At 45.1% G+C, this 18135-nt stretch overlaps 1 protein-coding gene across 7 annotated transcripts in view; it reads right to left on the reverse strand.

Moving 5' to 3' along the window:
* LOC127006599 (protein transport protein Sec16A-like) overlaps positions 1-18135 on the reverse strand; it is a 57948-nt gene that overhangs the window by 5499 nt on the left and 34314 nt on the right. For 2 of the 7 annotated variants that reach the window (XM_050876682.1, XM_050876681.1), the window contains 13 exons: positions 16373-16474; positions 13426-13689; positions 12674-13226; positions 12132-12374; positions 11032-11189; positions 10369-10924; positions 9981-10131; positions 8330-8631; positions 6425-6862; positions 5747-5932; positions 5129-5267; positions 4642-4898; positions 2930-3001 (listed from right to left, as the gene is read on the reverse strand). In XM_050876682.1, coding sequence (XP_050732639.1) covers positions 2930-3001; positions 4642-4898; positions 5129-5267; positions 5747-5932; positions 6425-6862; positions 8330-8631; positions 9981-10131; positions 10369-10924; positions 11032-11189; positions 12132-12374; positions 12674-13226; positions 13426-13689; positions 16373-16474 — 3421 coding nt within the window. Of the gene's footprint in view, positions 1-2929; positions 3002-4641; positions 4899-5128; positions 5268-5746; positions 5933-6424; positions 6863-7699; positions 7799-8329; positions 8632-9980; positions 10132-10368; positions 10925-11031; positions 11190-12131; positions 12375-12673; positions 13227-13425; positions 13690-16372; positions 16475-18135 lie in introns of all 7 variants that reach the window. The other 5 variants (XM_050876685.1, XM_050876684.1, XM_050876686.1 and 2 more) reach the window with 4 other exon arrangements.

Here is an 18135-nt window from a genome sequence, read left to right on the forward strand (position 1 = left end):
CGTGGGCTGATGGCTGGGCACTGTACATAATGAAATCAGTGCCTGTGTAGCTGAAAGGGGATGGATGCCGCCCGCCTTTCACTCGCTGATACTTGATACTGCTACACCGCACATTATTTACCCACTGTATCCTGCTTTTTGCCTGCTCTCAACCATGGGACGGGTGTCTAAAAAGATCAAGCAGAGGAGAGACACCTGGAAGAAAAGCAAGGACGCAAAAAGACAGCGTGTTGAACCCAACACCACCACCGCCTCATGCTCCTGAAACTCTGATACCCTTCGCTTGACGAGACAATACCTTGCCTTTAGGAAGGGCAGGGGGGGGACTAGGAGCCTGATATGCTTAGAAAATCATCTGATTGTATTATCAGATTGTTGATAATCAATATAAAACAAATAGTATACCTGAAAACACTTCCTAGTGTGTTATAACAGGTGTGAGATCGATCAATAAACTTTATCGACCCATATCTCAAAATGTAAGTTAGCCTATTCCCCTTCTAAAATCTATTTTGAAGCCAGTTTTAGCTTGATTTCAATGAAACAAAAACTAAAAGGCAGAGGAATGTTTTTTCATCTGATGTCCGTCGCAGTTGTTTTTATATATGTGAGCTGTCATTTAGTATTAATATTTTCTTGGCCAAAAACAATAAAAAAAAAAAAAATCTGAAAAAAAAAAAATGTTAAAATAAAAATATCTAACAACGGAGAAACAATGCACATCATAACGTGTTTTAGCCATAAAAAAAGGAGTTGTGGGGCCAATAATAACGCCAGAATAACACTCTTAAGTTTTGGAAGGGGCTGGAGGCTAGAATGGGGCTGAATGTCTAAAATTGATCTACATGTTTTCAATACTTCATACCATAAAAATCAGAGTGATTCATGCATATTTACTAGAGATATGGCAACACCATTCCTACCCGGACTCTCGCCTTAAGATGTCTACAGCCAAAATATCCTTTTAAAATTTTGGGTAGAATTCGGCGACGGTCGGCAAGGTCGCCACCAAGACAGTTGTGAAGACCGTCGGCCAACTCCTTACAACTGTTGGTCAGCTGGTCGGCCAACCAGTTGACAGACAATCTGCAAGACTGTCATCAAGACCGTTTGCGACTGTCAGCCAATAGGTCGGCAGATTCGTGCTTGTCATGGACATGGCACCATTTCAAAAATGACCGTTGACTCATCTTGAGATTAGTTGGCAGTGTGTCGCAGACATGCTGCCATCTAGTTGGTTGAATGTCCCAGACAGTCGGCAATCACGCTAGCCGATGAAAAGATGCCAAATAAATCTCTCCCCATTTTTGGAGCATGGGAGCCAACTTGTCAAATGCAAAAGTCACTGGGTTGTCGTGGCCCAGAGTTGGCACAGTGTGAACGGGGCTTTAGTGGTGAAGACAGTGACATCAAATATTTCCAAAGAGGAAAGATGGATTAAGCGAATGCTCATAAATTTAAAGCTACAGGCTTAGGTAGAGCTGTGAAAATGATAATAGAAAGTGACCAATTTTTGGGAGAACGTCAAAACATTACCGTACGGGGAGAACCGATTTCATGGTACACCCCCACCCTTTAGGGATTAACAAAAATTTCGGGAAACTGTACATCATCAGTCTTGCTTAACCATACATATTTTTTAGCATTTTAAGTACTGAATATTTTTGTCCAAAATTGTTATCTTAAAGTTTAGGGTGTGCGGTATACACCGGAGTGCATTATATGCCGTAAAATACGGTATATGGAATATAAAGGATATGCAATGAAAGAGTTAAGCCACTCTAATAAACACTTGTGACTGTTCTTGATTTTCATGGGATTTTTTTACCGGCATGTTGACATCACTTCCATGGATAATGTCTTGGCAGATAAATACTGAAGGGATATAAGTAGAGTTCATTCACATGAGAGGCATCCTACAAGGTCCACCCATACATACCCAGACACCTTTGCTTGGGTACTGATGACTTGTGTTACAAACCTGTTCTGAGCAATGACTGTAGGCAGGACTTGCAGGAGTCAAGTGAATGAACTCTAGTGAATGAACTCAAGTAACTGGTTCAGCACACACCACACCCTCCCCATGTGCCCCTGATCAAAGAACCATGAGCAGAGCCCCACATAAAGGCTGGGGCCAGGAGACACCCCCTTCCCCAGCAACATGGGAGGTACAGAGCTAAAGGTCACTCATCATAGGCTAGACTTGTTTGGGTAAGAGCAAAAGGAAGGGAATGGTTTATGTATACAGTGAGTTATTCAGTTTTGGTCCTGTTTTCTTTAACCAAACTTGAGCAACTAATGAATTAAAAAGCATCAAACACAAGTCATCTGCACAGAAAATTCAAGAATCTCTCTCCCACTCTCTCATTCTCTCATGCACACCCATATACACTCACACCAGCACATGCATCCACACACATTTGCACGCACCCACCCACTTCCACTCACACATCCACCTACACCCAAGCACATGCACCCACCCACCCACCCACCCACCCACACCCACACCCACACACTGTGTATGCATGCACAACCAGGGAAGATAAAGCAATAAATAAAACAAGAGGTGGTGCAGGGACAAACTAAGATACATGAAGCAAGGCAGAATGTAAACCAAAACAAAGTAAAGAGATGTTTTGGCCATATCTTAATAAGCACAATAGAACACTCGGATATATAGCAGGCAGGATTGAGAAAGTGTCCAAAGATTCTGAAAGTCTCAATGCTCACCTTTAACCATCAAACCTCATTACACACGTGACTGACAAACACTTACAGGTCTTGGAAAGCACACAGTCCGTTTCTTGCAGGCACACACACACACACACACACACACACACACACACACACACACACACACAGGAAGGGCCAGCTATGATGACCTTGACCTTTAGCTCCCTGGGCTCCCTCAGAGGTTACAGGGCTTTACCTCAGTTTTGGCGGGTGGCCAGTCATCCTCTAAATCAATGGAGCTTTCTGATATATATCGCGAGCGCCTCATCTATGAAATTAAACTCAATGTCATGATGGTGATTGTGGATGTTAGTCTTACAAAACTTAAAAGCTAAGTCTTATAATAATTTAAACTCAGCAATGACTAATTACTTTGGGGTTATTTCAAATGCTATAACAAATTAAGCTAGACAGCCTGGAAATCATTCCATGACAAATCAACAGATGATAACTTGGCAGCCCAACATTTTGGTTCTACTTGAAATGATGAGTGGTCAAAGTTCTGTTTTACAAGGACACTTCTCTGATAATCTTGCATGACTGGCATCTTTGTTTCATGGGTTACACGCCCAGCTTGAACCAAGCATGACTGACTCATACTTGGTTAGGGACGACCCAAACATCAGTGAAAGTAAATAAAGCAAACCAAAATGATAAAGTTATCCTGTCTGCTGATTCAACACAGAATGTGGCATAAGGAATAATTACTAATTCACCAAAATCTAATTACAAGCAATACATATTGGAAACAATAATCTGTACTGAAAACTGACCTTTGCACAAGATGTAATCAGTAAAGTACTCCACCAGCATATGTTTACATTTACCGACCCTACCACCACTACACACTAAGCAATGTACGCACTCAACATTAAACATTCTACCCAAGGTGGCAGCAGGAGAGCAGGGCTGTTCAAGCCCCTACAGATGCACACATTACATTCTCTGCCTACTAAAAACATTACCTATGAAACTCTCAGCTCCACTACAGTCCTCATATTCCTCATCATCTTCATCCTCATTAAACACGAAACTAGGAACGGACAGCTATGAAAAAAATAACAATAACACTTAGTAAACTTTACAGGAACACTCCCTCCCTTGAATTATGCTGCAACTGGTAATAAAATCTGCAGGAAAATTTGTCAGGCCTCCAGATCATCCAACACATGCACATTGAACTGGTTATGCTGATGCTTGTAAATGGCAGAAAGAATATAAATGTCACAAAGCAGAGCATGTGCTGAGGAGGCTGGGTGTAAAGCAAGAAAATGTGCCGAGACACCACATTCCTCCCCTATTCTGGTTAAGAGGTGGAAGTGTTCTTTGTAGCAGGTAAACCTTTCGTGGACACCATGAGAGAGGAGCCCAAAAGACATCTTGTAACCCTCACCACATTACACAGCAAAGTTTCCAAACTCTAAAAATGTTAGTCAGTATATTTTCTCAGGTGAACATGATTAAGGGAGGAATCTTGACACTACACAGTGATATATTCACTTTCCTCTAAAACACCAGTTAAGATCATATCAAAAGAAAACTTTGAAGATATCAGTCCCTTCTTTTTTAAGGAAGCACAAAAGTAAGTTCAATAACTCCCTTTGCTTCCCATACATATACCTGATGTTGCAGATACCACAAGACTCATAGTTTGAACACCCAAGCCATGTTGACAATAAACAACCTGGATGTATAAAGTTCTAGGACCAGGTTGTGCATGATGTGTTTCTGAAGCTCAACACCACTAAACAATAAAACCTGTAGCCCTTACACCCATGAAGACAAAAAGACAGATAAAAAAGGAAGTTAACATTAGTTCACACAAACTATTGATCTATTCTTAAACCCAACTAACTGGTCCCAACCAAGCCTTTACATGCTGGACTGACACCTGGACCAGACCCTTACCTGAGCCATCTCAGGGGCAGGGGCAGGGGCAGGGACTGAGGGCTGCTGGAGGGGCTGAGGCTGGAGTGGGGGCTGCGGCTGGGGCTGGGAAGGGTTGTTGCTTGCCTCTGCACTGTCCTGTGAGGGCTGCATGGGCTGGGGCATCATGAGGGAGGGAGACACAGAGGGCATGGGCATGAGGGGAAGCATGGGGGCAGGTTGTGTGCCTCCTGCTGTCCCTCCGGCTTTGTCTTTCATAGGGTCAACGTAACGGGACACTGAAACAGAAACAGAGAACAACATGAGTATTTATCTTGACACATAAGATGCTTATCATCAGTTAAGGCTCAGGGCATATGCCAAAAACAATTATAAGAAAATTTATGATCCTGTCAACTTGTCTCCAACAGGAATAAGTTAACGAATGACAGATGGGAGGTCACCGAAGATAATGTGGAAGAATTATGATACTGCGATTAACACGATGCTAAATGAAGGATATACTCACTGCGATTCCCACTTCTGGCAACAGAGGGCGGCGGGGTCCTGATGGCTGGAGGAAGTTTTGGAGGTGGACCAACAGCAGTGGTGGTCTCCTCTGAGCCATCTGTGTTGATCCAAGTCTTCTTGTCCTTGTCCCACACAATCTGGAGTGTGAGTATATCCAGCCACTTAATTTTGTATGTGCCTAGTGTATGCTTTGGCTTAGAAGGTAGGAAACTTTACTGCATGGCCTCTTTTCAATTCAACAAAAAATGTGAAATTGGGAAAAGGAAATCTTAACCTCATATTTTTTCTCTCCAGTAAAGTGAGCAGCTCAAGGGCACAAAGAAGCCCACTAAGTGCTGCTTCCAAAAAGAAAAAAAAGTAATCAAAGGAGTGTCAAATTTGATCAATGAGATATAAAAAGCATATATAAGTGTTCAATATACAACAAAATTTTAAGTGTAAAATTTTTCAATGCCCTCAAATTACATAGCAACAATTAACAATATGAAGTAGAATATTAAGTTATAAAAATATACTACATTTTCTTGTAATATGGTAAGAGGAGGCAGGCCAAGAGTCAGCCAAAAGGGATGATGCCCCCTTCTAGGCTGAGGAGTGGCCTGGGCCTGAGGCTCACCTTGGGGTTCTTGTCATCAGGGAGGACAGCCTGTGGGGTGGAGCTCTTCCATCCCAGCAGACTGGAGAACCACCCTCCCTTGGCATTGGCACCCTTACTCTCCTTTCCTGCACTCATCTTGTCCTCCTCCGCCTTGGTCTCTTTCAGCGATGGCTCCTTGTTGCTGTTGCTGCTGGCACCTCCACTCTGCAGGGTAGAGTGGTGTTGGTGGGGTTGAATCACTACCTTATAAAATAACTCACAATTTCTACACTTTATGTCACCAATGCACATTCAAAATTTGGTTATTCATAAAGAAAGCTATGGTATTGTTCATTAATATTATAGGATGTAAATTATGTTCACTTATATCCTAAAACACATTTCAACAAAACTTCTAAGACCAAGCATAAAACAATCCTACAAAATGCCTAAAACATGCTAAAGTATGCCAATCAGTGAACAAAATCACACTACAAACTTCTAGAAAATGGTAAAACTAAAGGTAAATAAACAAGCATGGCGGACATGTGGGGTAAAATAAAACAATATAAACCAAACTGAGGGAAGGAGACTCACCAAAGGAACCTCTTCAATAATAACAATAACAACAACGCAACACAACGGAAGCACGGCAAAAGAATGAACTCATGGGGTCAGTGACAAGTGAAGTGTGCCGAGTGCAAGGCCCATTAGTACCTGAGGTGCCAGACAGTTAGGGGGCGAGGATGGATGGAACGCACCCCCCACTAGCGTCGCTGGTGGTGGTGGTGGTGGTTGTGTGGGTGGTGGTTGTAACAGCAGAGGAGCAGGAGGAGGGAGAGAAAGAAGAGGAGGAGGAGAGGATAATGGAGTGGTGGATGTGTTGGGTTGCATGATCTCCACCGAGGCAAGAGTGTCACTCCTGCTGGCAGCAGGAGTGGTGGTGGCAGTGGTGTTGGTGTCTGGTGTTGGTGAGGACGAGACATCAACGGGAGCAGACCGATGGCGGTGTCTGAGTTGGAAGTTGGCAGCAGGCTGGCGGTGAGCCCCGTCCACCATGACCAGCGCCTCATCCTCGTAGACCTCCTCCTCCTCATAGTCTTCCTCGTACTCATACACGTCTCCTCCAAACTCATCGTACTCCTCTTCGTCCTCCTGGTAGTCATAATCATCATCAGTGAGGGGGATGAGGCCCCCTTCTAGCTGCCCATCGACAGGGTAGGTGAGCACTGGCTGACGGGGAGCAGGGTGGCAGGGGCGAGGGCAGGAGCAACTACAGTTCATACAGACACCAGGAGAGGCAAGGGAGGGTGAGGGCAGCTGGCAGGTAGTGGTGGTAGTGGCAGCAGTGGATGTGGTGAGGTTGGAGGCGGCAGAGGTGAAATGGTTATCAGGTGAACTCTTGTGATTACCCTCATCCTCATCATCCCCATCCTCCTCTTCCTCATCCTCCTCCTCCTCCTCCTCTTGACGTGATGCAATGCTCAGCGCTGCCTCCCACCGTGCTGCCGCCCGTGCCGCTTCAGTATCACGGCCCAACTTGGCGTGTTCGTCACAGAGGTTTGGTGCCTCACAGCACAGTGTGTCCACCTGGTAGGTGCGCGGGGCAGTCAAAAGACTGTCCTGGACCTTGCCCCCATTACCAAACCCAAACTGCCGTGGTGATATGGGGTCATCTATGGGGAAGGACCCGCCAAAGACAAGAGGATTGGATGGGACTTTTAGCCTCTGTTGGTTGCTGGGCTTGGGTGGAGGGAAGGTGCGTGGGATGCAGGAGAAGGGAATGATGCGGTCGGGGTGGTTGGCAGGGAGGGAGGCCACCATTTCAATGCTACGTGTGAGGCGTTTCTCAGTGTCATATGAGTGTCTAAGTGACATGAGTGAGGCAACACTGTTAGTGGGATTAGTGGTGAATGTCTGCGGGAGACTGACGCCCAGGTCTATCTTGTCCCTTGTGGGCAGCGTTTGTTTTCTCTCCTGCAGAAGACTTGCCTGAGGCTTGAAGGACACTCTCTTTGTCTTACTCTCATGCTGCCTGAGGGAGTGGGCCTGGCCATGCCCCTTGCCCACCTTCGGGGTGTCACTGCTTTCCTACGACCCACAGGACAAAGCGGTCACTGGTTCAGATCACCAACTGACTTCACCTCCACACAACTTAGCTCTATGTCAAGTACTGCAGGCTAAGGCAAGAGTTAAAGCATGACCTTCACTATGTCTCAAGAGCTTTAGGCTACTTCTTGTGCAATAATGGGCCTTGTAACTGACTTATCATCAAAAGTATATTCATCACTTATCATTACAGAATACCAACTAAGCAGAAGAAATGATCATCATATTTTCCACTTACAGCATCAAGACAGTCAAGAAAAAGAAAAGCAAATGCATGGCAACTCAGCAGTTCACTGAAGCAAAAAATGTACATGAACACTGCAATTCCTCACAGATAACCAATCCCAAACAGGACGGAAAAACTAAAAAGAATAAATGCGACAACTGTGGAAAGAAAATTCATGTATACAGTAAACGTATGCTCTGGTAGCTTATCCAAAAAGACTTCATATCATTCCAGGTTTTATCATTTTTAGATAAATAATAAAACCTACCCTATTTAATTTCTCCTACCTTTTTATTTGACATTTCTGCCCAGTAAGCCTCCTCCTCAGGCGTCCGGTGTGCCTGTGGTGCTGAGGGCTCTGGGGACCTGGAGGGGAGGGCATCAGGCTGGGGTGGTGCTCCCCCTCCCTCTGTGGGCTGTGGCTGGCCCCAGGGCTGGTAGGGCTGCTGCTGTTGTTGCTGCTGCTGGTAGCCTGGGTAGCCACCCTGACTGCTGGGCTGGCTGAGTGTGGTGGTGGTGCTCATGCTCTGCTGCTGCTGCTGCTGCTGCTGCTGCTGCTGCTGCTGCTCCCCTCCACCACTCCCTTGATCTGTTTTGGCATACAAAGAACACCTTGTATTTTGTATCTTCTGAGGAAGAGCTTATCAATTAGCTTGTTATAGAAACTCTCAGAGACCACATACAAAGTAAAAGCAGCGGTGGTTGAGTGGTTAGCGTGCCAGCCCTGCATTCCGCCGCGCTGTCCATGATGCAGGTTCGAATCCACCGCTAACCACCTGGGATTTTTCAGTCACCACCGAGTGGCCTAAGACTACCCACATGCTGTCCTGAAGACCACCTATCAACCCGGACTCTAGAAGACGCTGGGCAGCGCAAGTGGATTCAAGAATGAGTTCCGGGGGGCAGCATGAGCCAATAATAATGGCGCCACTATAAACATTTGCCTGCGCCATGTCAGGCTCGGGCCAACCATCAGGCCCCACTGTAATAGTCTACCAGTGCTATAGGCCAGATGTAAGAAAAAAAAAGAAAAAAAAAATTCCATTACAAAGACAATATTCTACCATAAGACAGGAGGTTAAGACTAGTTAATGCCAACATGAGAGTCTATTAATGGTGATTAAAAATAAGAAATGGACTTGTGCCAAGTAGGCGGTGGCTGAGTGGCTAGTGTGCCAGCATCGCATCCAAAAAGACATGAGTTAACGTCCCACTCGCTGCCACAAGCTGGGATTTTTCGGTCACTGCCAAGTGGACTAAGACTACCCACATTCTGTCCTGAAGACCACCTATTAACCCGGACTCTAGATTCTTTCTCAAAAAGAGAGGGTCAAAGATGAGCTCTGGGGGGCAGAATGAGCCAAGGAAGATGGCACCACCATAAACACTTGCCTGTGCCACAACGGGCTGGGGCTGACTATCAGGCCCCATCAAGAGCCTACCAGTGCCATAGGCAAAAAAATAAAATAAAATAAAATAAAATAAAAAATCATGAGCAGAACAGATCAAAGAAGAACAAAAGTGGCCGAGTGGCAACCCATGAATTGCAGAAGTCAGGGAAGACACAGGACCAGATGGGGGGAAGAATCTAGAGCCTTTACCAGAGCAGGATGTTATAAACTAACATCAGAAAGATGTGTAGAACATTATGAAAGGCCTTTGTAGCACAGTGGAATAATAATGGCTGATGAGGATGATGGTGATAACATGAGCATTCCCACACTATATCATACCTGCCCAGTGTATCACTCCAAGGCTCATTTACATATCATGTATATAAGAATTAAGTGTGCCAAAAAGGGTTGCAAGTTATCAGTGAAGTAAATATATCATAAGGCTAGGCTTCCATTAACATAAAAAACTGCATTGCTTGAACAATCTACAGTTTGTGAAAGAACATGAGGCCTGTCCTGTGTGTCCCTGAGGCTGCATACTAACCATAGCCGTTGGGTGTCTGGCTGGAGGGTTGGAGGTAGGGCTCATGCTGCTGGTAGGAGGCCTGGTAGCCGGTGGTGTCCTGGGGGTAGTGGGAGTGCTCAGGGGAGGGCTGGGACATCATGGGGGTCTCCACAGCCGAGGGTCCCTCCTCCTGTGTGTGGTAATGAGCAAATCATTAATACTGAAACTTGCCTATAAACAAGTACACCACATTTGTAAATCAGGTGAATTAGGTTTTGTACTGTAGTACTGCTGAATAATATGTAAAATAATTATAGCTTAACAATGGATTCTTTCTGAAACAAGAACTATCCAAACAAAACAAAACAAATGTGAGATAATCACAACTACATACACAAGAGAGTGACACTGAAAAAAGCATGCCCACCTGAGGAGGGGCCATTCCCCCATGTGGATGGCCTGGGTTCATGGAAGCAGCCTCTGGGGCCTTACTAGGGGAGTGGGGGCTACTAGTGTAGTGGGAGCTATCCAGCACATCAGGGGAGGCCTGGCTGGTGTATGCTGGGTCCACCTGCTGATATGACTGGCCCCCAGGAACACTGTAGCTCATACTGTGTGGGTCCACGTGGGGGACATGGTTTTGAGTAGTGTCCGCCACGGAGTAACTTGGATCTGCTGCAATTGTTTGATTGAGACTCTCTGTCCCCTGGTCCTGCTGGTACATGTATGAGTGCGTGTCCTGTGTCCCTGTGTCCTGATGCTCCATCATTTGCTGGTGTTCTCGCTGACGTGCTGCATCCAGGACGTCCCTCACATTGCTGAGCCACTGGGGATCTGGGATCTCAGACACCTCTCCTTGGTACATCTGGTAGTGCAGGTCATGGTACTTGAGGCGGCAGGCCAATTCATAAACCTGTGAGAGGAACTCCACCTTGTATGTTGTAGGGTTCTTCTCCACAGCCTGGCTGATTACCTCACAGTACCTGTGGAGAGAAAATGGTCAGGTAAGACTCTGGGCCCATGCTTATCAAGAAGACAATAAGAGAAATAGGAGAGACAAACAGGGCAACAAGAAACAAGAGGATTTTACCTTAAGGCCTCAGCAGGGAAGCCACACTCAGTCAGCCTGAGGGCATAGACCAGTTTGTAGGATTGGAAGGTGTCTAGCGAGGGGCTGTTGTTGGCGTCCAGGGAGCGGGCAAACTCGTACACCTCAGTACACTGTATGGCCTCAACGGTGGCAAATGCCTGTGGTGGTGGTGAGAGAAGTCGTTTTAGTGTTACCATCACTCTAAACAATGAAGCATAGGTGTTACAGGGAAGTATCAATGATAAACTAGCTCAATGATAAATTAGCTCACTCTAAGCACTAATTATTTTTACTCTAACATGTTCTGCTAAAGAAACAGCATCCCAGTGATGTATAGGTGCCGTGCCCGAGAGTAACTGTTCACACATCGAAACGGGGCTCTGGAGCCAACCCAGGGTAACAAACCACATCACTCTCCTCCGTTGATACCGAAAGACTGCCTTTTTGCCTAAGTGCCATCCTTTTGTGGAATGGTGGGGTGCATAAATAAATGGAACAAGTTCCACGATAAGTCTTACGACAGACTACCAGCTGTGGACAGGAGACAGGGGCTGAAAGGTGAGAAAATAACATGAGAGTATTGAGGGCAGTGGCTGGCCAACCTGTCGGCAGATTGGCCAGCCACTTGATGAGTTGACAGGTTGGCCATCCACTGCCCTCAGCATTCTCATGTTATTTTCCCTCCTTTCAGTCCCTTTATCTTGTCCACAGCTGGAAGTCTGGAGAATGACTTATCGGGAACCATGTTCCATTTAGTTCCGCACCCCAGCATGCCACAAAAGGAGGAGGAAGCGATACAAAGCAGAACAGGTCAAAAGAAGAAGAGTGGTTTGTTTTCTTGGCCCTCCAGAGCTCCGCCTGTGCTTGAACTTGACAAGTTGTGCACGGCACCTGTAGAGGAAACTGGATTTTAATGATTAGCATAAATGAGTCTGGAAGGCTCTTGTATTATAACCTAAGACCAGAGAACATAACAGGGAAAATGTTTTATTTATGAAAACCCGGCATGTGAGGCTTAAGCAAAAGAAATCCACAACATAACGCTCACAGAATTAAACTATAAGTTGCTGCCACATACACACACAAAAGACTCTCAGCACCTGGAAGGGTAGGTTGTTTGAGGCTCCAATCAGCACCAGTTTGGAGTCCTTGCAGGCGTAGGACCCCCATTCCATCCCGGCCACCAGGTAGCAGAAGTGTGCAGCATGCAGCTGTCCCCGCGCCGCCAGAGCGTCTCCCAGCAACACGATGGAGGCACGGTCTTTGTGGGTGGCACCGGTGGGGTTGGAGACCATGACTGCCAGGTGCTGGCGCCAGTCACCCCACTGCTCAGGACTGTAGTTCTGTGGAAGACAAGGGTTCATTAGGCTGCCTTATGTCAATAGCATGATGATTGGCTTGAAGCATGGAAAATGTGATTACCAAAGCAACTTAGATAATATACTTCAACTTTTATCATAATTGAGCAACACAAAGAAATCTGTTCAAATATGTTCAAAATGGAGTCTGGCTAAGATTTCATAAAATGTGTGAAAAGACAAAATGAAGAATGTATTTGACCTATTAAGAAAACTGTCTCTCTACCAGGATACAATGTGTTAGCAAAGTTAGAGGCTAGTGGCTGTTCCATGATGGTCCTCACCTTGGTAATCTCTGGCTTCTTCCCTGAGAGTTGCTGGAGGAGTGTGAGGACCACATCAGTGTGGGGAATGTGACTAATGAAGGCCGCCAGCACCCGCGCATGTGTGGTGGAATCCATCTTGTAGGCCAGGACCAGCGCGTGGCCCCACAGGCCCTCCTGGATGGCATAATCCACTGCCTCCTTCTTGCGCCCCAAACAGAGGTATTCGGTGAACTTCTTGAGGAGGGCTGTTTCATCTCTGGCTGGGGGAGGTGCTGGGGGCTGTGAGGGCAGGTCTATTCCTTCATCCTGGGGGCTGTTGTCTGTAGGCTCATCCTCTGGGGGCTCCTCAGTGTGGGTGGCTGGGTGGGTGGCAGGAGGGCCCACTTCCCGCCCCTTCAGCAGCAGACCAGCGATGTCACTTCCAAAAAGCTTGCCATTCTGCTTCACCAGGAGGGCAAGGTACTCCCAGATCAGCGTGACAGACTCCTTGTCCGGCAGGGTGAGGCTCTTCGCCGCCTCGGCTGCCTTGTGCTCACAGTGCCTCATTACCACGTCCTTGTGGGTGTCAGACCTGTACATGGAGGAGTCATACGTAGGCTTTCTGAATCTTGCTATTGGTAGCACTAAAGAAATTATGTAGGGCATGCTCATAAGTCAAGAGGAATGAGATCAATGAAGACTTTCTGGACAGTTCTTTTGACATTCTATGATGCCTTCTCCCATTAAAAAATTGACTGAGTATAAGATTAAGGTGATGGCAGGCAACTTACAGGGTCAGTGGGCCGGGGTAGTTCTTCATCTGCATGATGGCCCTGGTCTCGGCCGGGTCCACGCACAGCATCTTCTGCACATCCCTCAGCTGCACCACTGCCTTCTCTCCATCCCTCGGGTCCTTGGGCAGCACCAGCACCATCTGGCCCGTGGGTGTGAACTTAGCACAGATGTGAGGCCTCCCAAAGTGTAACGGGGTCATGCGCTGCGCTGCCTCACTCACGGCATCATCAGCCACAGACGGCACCCCACTCAGCTCCCCGCTGCAACAACAGGAAGGCTCATTCATGTGTCCTCTATGGGGCCTCAAAACAATGGTTAGTTTTTAGCTTTTTTGAGGGTATACAATGTACTTACAGACTGCCCAAACACTTAAAAATACCTAGCCTGATAATTTTAATAAGCCTCTATTTTATCACCATACAGAACTATTCAGTTAATGGTTACTCTAGCTCCTTGGCAACACAGTCTTTCCTTGTGGATTACAACACTGCCTTTCTATTATTTAGACTAACCTTCCATCCGCCTATTCATACTCTTGGGTGGTTTGTGTCTATCCATCCCACACAACCATCTATTTACTTACATCTGACTTTGGTGGAAACTCATTTCTTTCTTCATTTTCCATCTTTGTGCTACTGTGTCCAGCAAAACCCCACTTTTTAACATGTCAACACAACAAAAGTCCTTCATGGATGGGTAAATTATTTATCAAGAGAAGTAACAAGTGACACATTATAAACTGAACAAATACTGGCTAAACACAAAAGGATAACTTTTGTTTCATTCTGAGAACAAGATTATAAGATGAAGAAGCCATGATAGCAGTAGTGAGGTTTTCTTGTAAACATCCTTCAGTTATTCTATTCACACCCAGCCTACAGGAACATCTATCTACATTAAGTGAACAACTAGTTTTCTACATGAGTTCCTCTCGAACACCCTAAGAAGCTGCAGGATTCATCTAACCTCTGCTGACACCTAGTTAAAATCATCACACACATCCCTCTTAAGGGGCATGATAAAGATATGTAAGCCCATAGCTAGGACTTTTTACTACTTTGAAATGTATAAAAGCACCAACAACACCATGACAAAAGCCAAACAGGGACAGCACAGCAGCCATACGAGATAGCATAAGCCACACACACACACACACATACACTCACACACACGTACACACACTCACACGGAGCAGGGGAAGACTACAGGCACTCAAGGCAAAAATGGAGTCATTCAAATAAGGCACTTAAGGGAGTCAGTCCAAAAAGACACAGGAGGAAGTGACCTTGATGACAGTAGGTGAGGTCAGCTGGAGTCTGAGGCGGCAGCAGTCAGGTGAGAAGGCAGAGGGAATGGTGGTGAAGGGTGTTCTGGCTCATACACAGGAAGGAGATACAAGACCTCTTCCCTCCTCTCAAACACATATAAAGGCTTACGAGTGACTTTCTTTACTTTTAAAATAGTCTTGGATCTTATCAAGTATAGAATGACACTTGATATCAATGAAATTTAACAATAAATGTCCTTGAGTGATTAACTAACAACAGTGATGTCAACTACAGAATAGAATGATATTACTGAACTTTGCTAACAGATGTCCTTGTGAGATATACAGCAACAAGTGATATAAACTACAGGATGACGCATGAAATTAACGAACTCTACCAAGAGATGTCCTCATGAGAAACAAACCAACAACAACAGTGATGTAAACTAAAAAATGACACTTGATATTACTGAACTTTACCAATAATGTCCGCTGAGTGAAAAACCAATGACACCAGTAATATCAACTAAAGGATAAACCTTAAAACTACAGAACTTTACCTAGGGATGTCCCTCTGAATATTAAACAAAAAACAACAGTGATATCAACAACAGGATAAATCATGACTTAAAATTACTGATCTTAACCAAAACAAGTTATATGAATAAGAATCCTATGACATGTGATGACAGAATAAGCAATGAATTAATTCACTGAATGAAGCACTGACAAAACAATTTAATTTTGCAAGCTGAGGCAGTAAATCAATCAGGAAAGCACTAAGCACATCTAAGGGATGGCTCCACAGTTAAACACAGTGGGGTTTGTAAGCTCCAAAACCAAATACCAAAGACTACAAAAATTATACAGTACTTGGTGTTTATATAGACTAACAAAACAGAGGAAACTGTACTGGAAATTAAAGTGATTGGTGTTTATTTAGGAGCCAATAAATTAGAGATGACTAAACAGGAAATCAAACGAGGCACTCAGAAAAGGCGTACTCGCCACCAGAAGAAAACGGGATTTTTGGAAGCACCAGAAGCATGAAATTTTTTTCTATAGCTGATAGTGAGTTTGCTTCTTTGTTACTGAAAATAGCAGGTAACTAAGGAAAGACAAATCAAGCTTCCCTGGTCCCTGCATGGCTGGCTGGCTATGGATCGCATGTGTTTTTCAAATCATAACTTTGGCTAGGTCACCCTTTATGTTCTAGGCACCTCATATGGTGTCTGGTGTTTACATGGAAGCTTAGGAATTCCAGGAAACCATACAGGAAATACATTTAGTCTCGGGTGAAGATCAAAGGTGAACTCTGAGGGGCGGTGTCATTGGCTAAGCAAGATGGCGCCACTAAAAACACTTGCCTGAGCCATAACAGGCTGGGGCCAACCACCAGGGCCCACCAAGAAAGTTTACTGGTGCCACAGGTGAAACGTAAAATAAGAAGGAAAAAAAATGACCATTAAGGATTGTATAGTTTGGTTTGGTGTTTACAGTGGCACTGTGCAGGACTGTGGCTCTGGCCCTTAATTTCCTTCCATAGATCTACTAAAAACTCAGACTAAGCCAAGGGCAAATAGTATGCAAGAAATTTCAACAATCATCTTTTAGAGAAACTACAACAACATGATGGATGGAGTGAGTGTGAGGGGCTGGGCGGGTGAAGGACCTACCTGGGATAGGACTTGAGCTGGGAAAGGGAACCATCAGGGTATATTGGGGAGGGTTCAAAGTGTCCCAGGGCAGAGGTCCCATGGAAGTCCTGGAGGAACTGGCTGCACCACACACCACAACACAGACAGAGAAACATTTCCATGAGTGCGGGACATGCAAAGCTCCTCCATGCATGAATGTTGGTGCATGAGAAACTAAAACTCAAGGGTAAAACAAACATTTAAAATAATCATTATAAACCAGTAAGAACTAAAACTCAATCCCAACACAGGAAGTAACAAAATAATTAAAGCTATGGAATTAAAACAACAAAATCAACAATATGACAACACATTTTACCAGAGCCATTCTCATTATATAAAAACAAAAATGATGACAGTAAGTGGAATATAATTATCATAGCTGCTATTAACTATTCACTATGATATGAACCAGCCTTCTACTTACTATAACATTAAAATGGCTAAAAACAACACTCATTCCACTACACACGGAGTTGAAAGCAGCATCAACAGCAATAAAAAAAAAGCATCAGCAGAACATCCTAGACAACAATGACAAGTCATCTATGTGTGCTTCTCCTGAGCCACTTTACTGATGACACACGGCACCAGGAGAGCAGCCAGTGAGGGGATGCATCACTGGTGTTCCTTTAGTCATGGTCATCAGAAAGGTGAGGAGAACTGTATGCCTATGAGCCCCTAAGAGTGGGTGACTTCACAGAGGAGGTCAGTGGTAGGTCAGTGGTAGTAGGATGCAGGGTTAAGGTTGTAATATCTATCTTCTCACACTCGAAACTCTAAAAGTCTCCTAAGAAAACTTGTCAAAGGTTCATACATCACACGACTAAGAAGTAGCTTGAATGCATGTCCATACTAAACTAAATATCTACAGTTCTAGTTGAGAAAGTGAAGTGAGTCATACACCAGCTTACTGAAGGTTTACAACACTAAATCATAAGTTAAAGGAAGTCTTGCTGTTATGTAAGTCATCAAAAAGAAACTAATAAAACTCCCAGTATATTAAAGGTAGCAGGTGTTGACATCAAGGACCAAATGAGGCCAACGTAACGACTGAGCTACATGTATAGGAGCTACTTGCTTACTTTGAGTCAATGGAGGGACATGACCCCACACCCACACTTGTGCACACACCTGCTGATGACTAGCAGTTGTGGCATGTACTGGCAGAATGTTCCGTTTACCTCAAGGAACACAGCACATAAAAGCTACGTGTCTTCATATTCCTGCGTAAACAGACACACTTCTGCCAGTCCTCACGAACCTGACAGTAACACCACAAGGAATGGACACAGGAGGCTGAGGGTGCATGTTCTGATACTTTGAATATTTACTACTTATTACAGGAGGAGGAGGAGGAGGAGGAGGGATTGGAAGAGTTGTGGGAGGAGGAGGAGGAGGAGGAGGAGGAGGAGGAGGAGGAGGAGGAGGAGGAGTTGGAGGAGGAGGAGGAATTGGAGGAGGAGGAGGAGGAGGAGGAGAACGATGAGGAGGAAAGTTGGAGGAGGAGGAGGAGGAGGAGAGTTGGAGGAGATGTTGGAGGAAGAAGAGGAGAGTTGGAGGTGGAGGAGGAGAGGTGGAGGAGGAGAGTTGGAGGAGGAGGAGGAGGAGAAGAAAAATGAGGAGAAGAAGGACAAGGATGATGGGAAGGATGAGGAGGAGTAAAGGAATGGAAGGAAGGGGCAGGAGTAGGCCACAGCACATTTCGAAAATCAGATAAAAACAAATAAAGTACACTTAAA

The sequence above is a fragment of the Eriocheir sinensis genome, chromosome 33 (genome assembly GCF_024679095.1).
Source record: "Eriocheir sinensis breed Jianghai 21 chromosome 33, ASM2467909v1, whole genome shotgun sequence".
NCBI classification, from domain to species: Eukaryota; Metazoa; Arthropoda; class Malacostraca; order Decapoda; family Varunidae; genus Eriocheir; species Eriocheir sinensis.